At 61.1% G+C, this 10,000-nt stretch overlaps 5 protein-coding genes across 5 annotated transcripts in view; all 5 read right to left on the reverse strand.

Annotated features, from left to right (window-relative positions):
• Positions 1 to 577, reverse strand: part of LINJ_28_3010 (hypothetical protein, unknown function) — a gene marked incomplete at both ends in the record, with an annotated part of 1,470 nt that extends 893 nt beyond the window's left edge. Inside the window, one exon of the mRNA XM_001470289.1 lies at positions 1 to 577. This exon is cut by the window's left edge and continues 893 nt beyond it. Within this exon, the coding sequence (XP_001470326.1) occupies positions 1 to 577 (577 nt within the window).
• Positions 578 to 1,384: 807 nt separating this feature from the next.
• LINJ_28_3020 (conserved hypothetical protein) lies at positions 1,385 to 2,881 on the reverse strand (the record flags this gene model as incomplete). The annotated part of the gene is made up of 1 exon (XM_001470290.1): positions 1,385 to 2,881. One exon carries the CDS (start codon positions 2,879 to 2,881, stop codon positions 1,385 to 1,387), a length of 1,497 nt encoding a protein of 498 aa, XP_001470327.1.
• Positions 2,882 to 3,662: 781 nt separating this feature from the next.
• LINJ_28_3030 (conserved hypothetical protein) lies at positions 3,663 to 4,298 on the reverse strand (the record flags this gene model as incomplete). The annotated part of the gene is made up of 1 exon (XM_001470291.1): positions 3,663 to 4,298. The coding sequence occupies one exon, from the start codon at positions 4,296 to 4,298 to the stop codon at positions 3,663 to 3,665; it is 636 nt and encodes a 211-aa protein (XP_001470328.1).
• A 773-nt stretch (positions 4,299 to 5,071) lies between these two features.
• LINJ_28_3040 (putative heat shock protein 70) lies at positions 5,072 to 7,060 on the reverse strand (the record flags this gene model as incomplete). Its single annotated transcript, XM_001470292.1, has 1 exon — positions 5,072 to 7,060. The coding sequence occupies one exon, from the start codon at positions 7,058 to 7,060 to the stop codon at positions 5,072 to 5,074; it is 1,989 nt and encodes a 662-aa protein (XP_001470329.1).
• Positions 7,061 to 8,178: 1,118 nt separating this feature from the next.
• The window catches only part of LINJ_28_3050 (conserved hypothetical protein), a gene marked incomplete at both ends in the record, with an annotated part of 2,835 nt that continues 1,013 nt past the window's right edge, over positions 8,179 to 10,000 (reverse strand). Inside the window, one exon of the mRNA XM_001470293.1 lies at positions 8,179 to 10,000. This exon is cut by the window's right edge and continues 1,013 nt beyond it. Within this exon, the coding sequence (XP_001470330.1) occupies positions 8,179 to 10,000 (1,822 nt within the window).

Here is a 10,000-nt window from a genome sequence, read left to right on the forward strand (position 1 = left end):
TTTGCTCCGCCTCTAGTGCCTTAGAACCCGTGGTGTTGTCAGCGCAGTGGCGCTGCGCATGCTCTCGAGGACGGAAAGGCGAAGTATCATGCGGCGAACCGTCGCCGGCGCCCTCTCCACCTCCGCGCTCATACTGCCTAAAGGCAATGCGTAGGCTATCCACCTTTGCCTGCAGGTACGCGCACTCCTGCTCCAGTCTTCTCACGCGCTCGTTCTCATCGGTGCCGAAAGTTGTGGGATTGCCGGCAGCTCTGGGGAGCTGATCATCGCTTCCGACTGCTGAAGTCGTTATGACAGTGGCATCTCCCGTGACTTGGTGCCGACCAACTCCCGCGGGACACGACTCTGCCAGGGCAAACATTTGCTGAAGGCTTTGCCGGTTGCTCTGCACATTTTCCTGCACCCGACGGTACGCCTTTTCATATCGCTGACGCTGCAGCTGCTCCAGCCTGAGCTGGTGGCTGAGGTCCTCGTTCTCCGCCAGCACCGCTTCGTACTTCGCCTCTAGCTCTTGCAGCGGCGACGCGATTGCCTGCAGAGCGTTCCTCGCGACCGCAGACTCGCCCGTGCGAGGCATGTGGTGGCTCGACTTGCTCTGCTGCCCCAAGATGTTGAGCTCACCTCCGGCTCTACTAGCTTCGCTATCCGCTTTTCTGCCTGCGTGCACGAGCGCATTGTTGTTGGGGGAGAGTTGGGGAGGCGGGGGGGGTATATCCCTCCTTTCCAAGAGCTGTGGCTGGCGCAGGACCTTGATTGCCACCCGGAATGAACAACGAGCTTCCTGAAGGAAGGCGAGGTCTGTGAGGCAATGACAGCGGAGAGTTGCTATGTGGAATGGAGAAGGAGCGAGGGGGATGAGATCAACTGAAGAGCGAACGAGTAGGACGCCGGCAGAGGGTCGGTGCGCGGTTCCCTCATCGGAGCAGGGGTCTGCGCTGCACCAGGGAAGACAGAGGTTGCCAGGGTGAGGGGTAGGCAGGGAGGACGCAGCAAGGCCGCACTTTCCCTCTCGTCGAACCTTCCGTAGTTCTACCCTCATTTTGCTCTTACACCGCTGCCCATGACACGCATCCCGGTGCACTGCGCACGTGTCCGCAGCACCGAGTGAGAGTGAGGAGCGAGGCTGAGTTGAGTGACGCTGTACCTCTTTCCCCCCCCGCCCACCGTCAGACCCTCTCCACTGTCCCCTTTCCCCCTCGTTGTGCTGGGTGGCATGTATGCCACTTCGTGGGTTGCCATGTCGACTATCTGTGTTGGCGCTGTAGCTAACAGAAGATCGAAGACACACACACACACACAGGCACAGACACACACACACAGACATGCACACCTCCAACGGGCACTCTCCAGCTTGCCCCAATGCCTCACCTCGTCCCCGCTCTCCTCAGTACCGCCTGTGCGCCTCGTACTTCGTGAAGTAGCTCGTAAATTTCTGCCGCTTCATCATCCGCTGGAGCGTCTCCTCGGTCTCCTTGCCTTTCTGCGCGGGGTCGTCGAGGTTGACGGGTTTCTCAGGGTCGAGCCCTTTGGCCAGCACGTGCTTCACGAACAGGTGCTGAATGATGCGGGAGAGGTTGTTCACAAAGAAACGAGCGCCGCGGCTGCCGCAGGAGGCGACGCCGAAGCAGCCGAGGTCGTGCTCGCAGCTGTAGCGGAAGGACGCGACGGCAGGGAGGGCATCGATGCCGTACAAGACTGACTTCGTCAGCTGCAGATGGTCTTTGGATGGCACGTACTGCGCCCCAAAGTCGTAGTAGGGGCGCCCGCTAGCGTTAGACGGCTTGCCGAGCAGCTCACGGGCGTCCATTATGGTGTCGAGCGAGAGCAGCAGAAGCTTGCCGTAGTCCTCGACAGGGGCGTAGAGGTTCAGCGAGCCGTTCCACACCGCAGGGCCACAGTTGCGCGGGTCGCCGATGGTCACCGGCCGCTTGAAGGTCTCGTGTTGCAGAGCCTGACCTGTGGGTTGGTAGAAGAGCTCGTTCGGGTCCTTCCACAACGTTGGTGCGCCATAGCCGGCCCCATGGCTCTGCGCGGGCTCAAAGAAGACGGTGCGGATGTCGCTCTCGAAACTGCGGCCCTTCAGCTGCGTCTCCACCGCAGCCAGCAGCAGGGCCACGGAGGTGTGGCTGATGTAGGCTCGGTGAAGCGATCGCGTAAAGTTGCGAGTGATGCGAGGTGAGGAACGGGCGTACTGGACGAGGTTCGCTCGCTGCTGCTGCCCCGTCAGCGCCGTTGCGGGCGTCGTGCCACCGGCAAGAAAGTGATTCACTGGCTCGTACACGCGAGCGTGCGTTTCGGCGCACAGCGACGGAGAGAAGCACGGCCGATGCCAGCGTGCTCCCGTATCCTTGAGCAGATGCGCGTCGTCGATGCCATGGGTGAAGGAGAGCACGCTGCGGGCGGTGACGTCCTCGCTGAGCTTACCCTGGAGCTCTGGTAGGTAGTGGATCAGAGGCGCTTCCAGGTTGAAGATGCCCTTACCGTGCAGCTCGCATATGTAGGCAGCCGTTACTGGCAGCGATAAGGTGCCGTACACGAGCGGGTCCTTGAGTTTCATGTGGTTACCCTTATCTTCGGCATCGAGTGGACGGCTAGTGTCTCGGTATCCACTGGCAAAGCAGAAGGGCTTGCCCTTGTGGAAGAGACCACCCTGGTAGCCAGGTGCAGCACGCAGCCACTGGCTGTGACCGCTCATGGTCAGATGCGACAGCTCCAACACACTACGGATCACTGGTGGGATGTCTTTCTCCATGTCGTCACGAATTTCGTCCTGACCAACGGCGGCGCGTTGCTTATCGACGAGTTCCTCATTGTCCTTGACGGGAGGAAAGTCGATGCGCAGCCGTGGCCTGGTGACTGCAGCGTCGGGCGCGTCGGACATCGTCGATGCAGAGGAGGAGGATTGTGATGAAGACGCCGGGGCGGAAGATGGGGACATCATTGTGTGGAACCTCTTCTCCAACGGGGCTACAGAAATGTATACAGACACACGCGCGCCTGAACGTCTTCGCCACGTAAGTTGGCTTGCGTGCAAGTTTATGCACATGCGTTTAGATGCACCATTGCGTCGCACGAGAGCAGCGGGCAATGCAAGGGAGAAGGCGAAGGAGAAAGAGAAGGAGAGGGAGAGCGGCGCTGAGTGGCGCGAGGAGGAGGAGGAGACGCCTTTCAGAGACCCTCTCGCCATCTCCTGCTGGCATCACAAGCCGAGAGACCAAGAAGAACTCGAGGGAGGACAACACCGCGGCTCAGCTTGTCAGCACCGCTGCTAGCATGTGTTTCCCTCTGATCCATGCGTGTGTGTGAGAGAGACAGAGGACGACATGGGGAGGAATGGGGTGGAAAGGACGAGTCTGCTTGAGGAGGCGTGCCGTGGCAGCACCCGCTTCTCGTCATCGTTGCTTCGTGCGGATACTTTACGCGATCATTAGAGGTACGAGAAGGGGAGAACAAGAACACTCGCAAAGGGAGAGACGGCGGGTGGAATGCCACGGGTAGTCTGCCACGTGGCACAATACTTCGCAGCCACGCCTCCCTCATCGTCTGTCTTCCGTTCTCCTGCCCAGACAACCACACACTCACGAGGATACATGTTTACACACGGCGCCGTTTCCTTCTTACTATGCCTCCATGTCCGTGCACGCACCGACACAGCATCACTGCTACGCCTCGTCCTCGTCGTCACCGATGCGCTGCTTAGAGGCTAGCATGTCGACGAGCATGTCGAGGTCCTCCGCCTTCAGTTTTCTAACGGCACCGCCTTGTACGTCGCTCTGGAAGGCGTTCATCTGCTTCCAGTGACTCTGCAGCTTCAGGATGGAGGTGATGGGCTCGCAGTTGGTGACTCCGAGCTTCTGCTTCTTTACAAAAACGAGGCGGCCGTTGCGCTTGCGTGCGGTCACCCACGCATCCTTCGTGAAACGCGTGTGAAAGGCGACGGCCTCTGCCGCGACGGAGGGACTGTAACCAAACTGAAGGCGGTCCGTCGGGGAGCCGTTCCCGTAAGTGTCCACGCTGTTTTCTGAGGTCGATGCGGCGCCGCCCTCAACGCCGCCGTGGCTGAGGGCTTTCGCGAGGGCCTCGCGTAGCGCCACTTCGCGTGCAGTGGACGCTTCGGTGACTGCCGAGGCAGAGGGGCCGGTGGCGGACGGTCCTGCCGCGGCGCTCATCTTCTTGCCAGCATGCCGCGGCACATCCTTCTTCGCATACTGCTGCTGCTGCTGCTGCTGCTGGTGTTGCCCTGGACGGCTTGGCAGCCTGCGGACTGAGTGGTAACGGTCTCTCGGTGGCGGCGGCATCGTCGTCAATTCGGCCTGGGTGTGCTCGGCCACCAAGGAAGAAGAAAGAGGGTGTGAGGAGAGACGCACGCGCACACTCAGAGAGTACGCAGTGAGCCAGATCAAGTTACTACGCACCGTCGCACATATACGCGCGCGCACATGCACGCTGAGGCACGACACGAGAGAGGGAGGCGGCTGAGTTCGGAATAGGAGTGGGGCCGAACGGAAAGGAAAAATGGAGGAGACACTGCGAGTAGAGATGGAGAGAGTCGCAGCCAACGTGTATGCGTGTGCGGGTGTTGGTGCATGCTCATATGAGCGGGCGCATCAACATAGTTTGTGGTGAGGAGGGGGGAGGAACGAGGCATGGGGGAGGATGGAGGAGAAGGGAGTGCTGCGCTTCTACGCTTGTGAGCAGAGACGTCGAAGAGAGAGAAGGGGCGGCACAGGAGCTGGGGATGGTCTTTCCGTGGCAGCGGTTCAACGCGTGCACACTTCCACACACCTGTGCGGTTTCACCTCCACATGACAAGACTCGGTGAGAAGGGCATAGAAAGAGAGACTACGACGACGACACATGCCGTATGTCATCCTTGTTCACTTGCGCGTGCGCGTGTGCGTGAGAGAGGGACAGGCATAGGAAGATGCTACACGCGCGCACGAGAGAGCGAGACAACACAAAGAAGACCGAAGCGGGCGAGTAACAAGGTGTGTGTGTGTGTGTGTGTTTGAGGCGAAGCGGCAAAAAGATACGAAGCGCCGGCCACGGCCACGGCGACTCTAACACCTCCTCACTTGTCCGCCTCGTTTTCTACGTCGCTGTCGCTGGAGGACTCGTTGCCGCCGTTTCCCTCGTCGCGGTGGCGCTTCGAGGCTGGCTCACCGCCGCGCGCTTTCTTCGCCACCTTCTTCATCGCTTTCCTGGCAAGTTTTGCGATCTTCTTTGCTTTTTCCTCCACCTCGGTGACGGTCGAGTAGAAGGGCAGCTGCCGCTCGAGCCAGTCACGCGTATGCGAAGTAAAGGCGTCAAGCCGCTTCTGCAGCTGTGGCGGCGGCGGCTGCGTCATCGCGGCGATGGCAGCGGAGAGAGCCTCGAGTGCGCCCTGCACCGTCCGTCGCGCTGCTTCTCTGGCGTCGTCCACAGCATCGCTCTTGGCAAACTTTTTCGACATATCGATCATCTCCTTCACCTGCGCCTCGGAGAGCCGGTCGGCGTTCTGCACGACGAGCGTGTGTCTCTTGTTGGCCAACTCCTCCGTGCCGGTGATGGTGAGAAGGCCGTTCGCGTCGATGGAGAAAGTCACCGTGATGGTGGGCTTGCCCTTCTTGGCACGGGTGATGCCCTCGAGTGTGAACTCGCCCAGCTTGTGGTTGTGCTTTGTCAGCGGCCGCTCTCCCTCGTACACGCACACGTCAACGTCTTGCTGGTAATCCTCGACGGTGCTGTACTCCTTCGTCGCCTTGTACGGGATGGTCGTATTGCGGGGGACGATGACGTCGAACTTGCCATCGTCGATCTCTACGCCGATGCTCAGCGGCACCACATCCATGAGCACGACGTTGGCCGTCTTCTCGGACTGTTGCTCAGCCGAGTTGGCGAGGATGCTGGCCTGCACCGCGGCGCCGATGGCCACCGCTTCGTCCGGGTGCACCGAGTTGCACAGTCTCTCTTTGTTGAAAAAGGCGCGAAGCATGTCGTGCAGCTTCGGGATGCGCGAGCTGCCGCCGACGAGCACGACCTCATGAACGTCTTCCACCTTCATCGCTGCATCCTGCAGGGCGCGCTTCACCACCTTCATGCACTGCGCAAATACAGACGCGTTCAGCTCCTCCAGCTTTGCGCGGGAGACAGACAGCGTATACTCCTCGCCGCTCGGCAACACGCCATCCAGAGCGAGTTCCTCGGCGGTTGACTGCGACAGAACCCGCTTCACCCGTTCGCACGCTGTGCGGGCCTTCGCGAGCAGACGCGGCTGCTCAGCGATGCTGAGGTCGTATCGCGACTGCAAATCGTCCAGCACATACTTGAGAAGGTTCGAGTCAATGTCCTGCCCGCCCAGGTGGGTGTCGCCGGCGGTCGCCTGCACCGCGAAGCTCCCGCTGTCGATGACGATGACGGACACGTCAAACGTGCCGCCGCCGAAGTCGAAGACGACGACATTGCGCGGCTGGTCCTCGCCCTGCTGTTGCCCTGTGCCACTGCCGACGCCGAGGCCGTAGCACAGCGCCGCCGCCGTCGGCTCGTTGATGATGCGCAGCACCTCCAGGCCAGCAATCGTTGCCGCCGCCTTGGTACGCTCGCGCTGCGCATCGTTGAAGTACGCCGGCACCGTCACCACGGCCTTCTTCACCTGCTTGCCCAGGTACCGCTCGGCGCACTCCTTCAAGTAGACTAGCACCTTGGCAGAGATCTGCTCCGGTGCCAGCTGCAGCTCCTCGCCCTTGTGCGTCACGTTGATCTGAATACTGTCCTTTACACCCTCTGAGATTGGGAACGGCCAGCGGGTGCGGTCCTCTTGAATACTCTTGTCGCTGAAGCGGTGGCCAATCATGCGCTTCGCATCGAACACAACGCCAGAGACGCCGCGACCGAGCAGCGTCTTGGCAGCGTCGCCGACGAGCACGTCATCGTTGTAGAAGGCCACGCACGATGGTGTGGTGCGGTTGCCCATGTCGTTCGGGATCACCTCCACCTGCCCGCGCACGAAGACGGCGGCGCACGAGTACGTCGTGCCGAGATCGATGCCGATGGCGCCATCAAACTCTTCTGTGAAGCTCATCGGTGCGCGAGTGCCAGAGCGGGAAAGAGACACAGACGATTGGGCGAGTGAGCGAAAGGGATGGAGACGAGCAACCAAAGAATAGACGTGCGGAAGGAAACGGAAAAGAGCCTCGACAAACCGCCTAGAGGAGTTGCCGGAGTGCGCCAGCGAAGCTCTCAAGTGTATGTCTATGTAAAGCGGATAAGGAAGAGGGGAGAGGGATGAGAGTCGTGCGCGCGCGCGTGTATGCTTTACACACTAGCTGTGTGCTGGATGGGTTTCTTGACCGGCAGTTGTGTGCGCGTGTGCTCTGCGGCTGCGTGCGCGCGCTCCCGCATTCTTCAGCGCAAAATAAAGAGGCACGGGCGGGCACGCAGTGTGGACGCTGTTCCGCGTGCGCGCGCGCTGCAATGACCGGCTCTGTAGAGCAGGATGGAGGAAGAAGGGTAGGGAGCTGTTGTGTATCTATGATCAGAGGGTGTGTGGCGGATGCGAGAGGCGCAGAGGTCGACACGAAGGGAGAGAGCGGAGAGAGGGAGATATACCCGTATACGATGGGTGAGGCGAGGATAGAAGCAAGCACCAAGACGGTGAGGCAGACGTGGGGCCCAAGGATCTCCCTGACTACATCGCGTTGATGCCCTGCCCCTTCCCCCTCTACGGTCTTTCTCCGCCTTTTCCCCCTCTCGTTCCCCCATTCATTAGCGTTTCGTTGCCGTGCCCCCGCTCGTCTCCTCGTTGGTGTGGTCTGTGTGTGTATGTGCGTGCGTATTGCGGCGAGATACGTCCTATCCCGTGAACTGTACATGTGCGGCGCCCTTCCTCTCCCACCACCTCCTCCCCATCTTCACGGCACATGCACATACATGTGTGCGCGCGCGTGTCCTTCCAATCCTCAGACAGAGGGAGGGTGGAGGGGGGATCGTGCGAGCCGATGCAAGAGCAAGACAACACACCATCCAAAGTGTTCCATACAAGAGACACCAAGCAACTGAGAAGCATAATGGCGCATGTGTGACGGAAAGTGCGAGGAGGGGGAGGGGGCCGCCGAAGGGGCACATTACATCGCTGCCATGTGGATGTGCAACCGTACGAGCACTCATGCGCAGGGGAACTGGGGGTGGGTGGGCAGCCTGCTACTCCAGCCGCAGACGCTGCAGGTGGAAGCGGAGGTCGCGCGTGATGGCTTCGGCGTACTCGACTCGGCCGCGCGCCATCGTCTCCATCTGGATGAGCTCGCTCACCTTCACCTTCACGTTTGCGACGCGCATCAGCAGGTACTCACGCAGCTGCGCATCCATATAGGAGGCCTCACTCGTCAGCTTCAGGTGCCCGAAGAGGTAGTCGGACCACGCGGTGCTGGCGCCATAGAGCGCGTGCCCGTCCACCAGCAGCGTCCTTGCACCGGCCTGCGCCTCTCGCCAGATGCATCGGCGGCCGTCCCACTCGTTCGCCTTCAAGATGCACATCTGCCCCAGAGGTAGATTCGAGGAGGCAGCGCTGTCGAGACGAGCGCCATCCCTGATGCAGAGCGCGGCCCAGTCCTGATACTTCCGTTCATGGTAAGAGCGAGAACCCTGTACCATTACGTCGGCTAGCGCAGCAGCGCAGTCGCACACGAGACGAGTGCGGCACACCGCCTCACGCGAGAAAAGGCGCTCCGCTGGAGAGAGTGATGGCAACGGCATCGAGAGGTGTAGCCGTGCGCGTGCAGCGGCGAGGTGCGCCTCTTCGTCCCTTTCCCTCGCCTCCGCTGCCCATTGGGAAGCATGAAGGCTGTCGGAGAGTGCCTCGCAAAGGTCCGCCGTTACCCTCCTCTGCGCGCGCTGAAGGGCCGCTCGTCTGCCTGACTCGCTTCGCTCGAGTTGGAAGCAGCTAACGTGCCGGGCGGAAGTGTCACAGTGGCAGATGTGCTCCAGCTCCCGCGCTTCCTCCGCTATGATGATGGCGCGCTCACGCAGGCCCGCCTTGAACGACTCGCGCATCTGCTCGAGTGCCTCTGCGTTGCGCGCCACATGGCGCTCTCGCACAGCAGTGTACTGGTCGTGATACACTGCGGCAGCTGCTTTGTCAAAAGCCGTGCAGTAGAGAGACGCGGCATCCTCTGGAAGGGCTGCTGCCGTTTCTGTGTCCGTTGATGCGCCGCTTCGCTCCGGGTGCGCCTGAGAAGACTGCTCTTGCGTCGATGCCAACACTTCGTGTGCCAGCTGGGTGCATCTATGCACTTGCGCCCACGCACCTTGCGCTGTAGAGGAAGACGCGGCGGCAGTGTCGCTTGACTCAGTAGCGCCGTGACCCTCGAGCGAGTGCGCTGCTACGGAGGTGGGCATCGCTGCTGCCATCGTCTGCGCCTCACGTTTGACCTCCCTGTTGACCGCTTCGCAACGGTTCAGGGGCGAATCCGCCTGGGAGGGGGAAGGGAGCGCCGCCGCGACCGTAGCGCGCAGGACATGGTACTCATACGTCTCTTGGTGAGCGATGCGTAGCTGTGACCTGCGCTCCTCCTGCGCGAGCGCCACTTGCCCAGCTTGCAGCTTCAACACCGCCAGCGGACCACGATGCAAAATGGCGCGAAACACAGCAGCGTGATGACGGTATTCCGCTTCTTTAGCCTCGACGCACTGCCGGTACGATGTTTCTGCACGCTCCACTGCCGCAACGGCCAGTCGGTGCGCTTCCGAGTACAGCGCCCAGCGACGGTGGCGCCAGCTGTCATAGGGCAGCGGATATCGGTTGCACGCACATATAGGCCGCAGCGATGCCTGCATCATAGCCGCCACCGCCGCATTTTGGATGGGCCGACTTGCTAGCGCCGCACGGGCCTCCTGCACAACCGTATAGGTGTACAGGTCCATCTGTGTTCTGTACCGGCGAAAACTCGTGGCAGCGGCCACCAGCGCCACCAGCGCAGCGCTGACGTCATCGGCAGCGCTCGTGTCACCGTCCTTCTCCCGTGAA

This window comes from Leishmania infantum, chromosome 28 (genome assembly GCF_000002875.2).
Source record: "Leishmania infantum JPCM5 genome chromosome 28".
Lineage (NCBI taxonomy): Eukaryota > Euglenozoa > Kinetoplastea > Trypanosomatida > Trypanosomatidae > Leishmania > Leishmania infantum.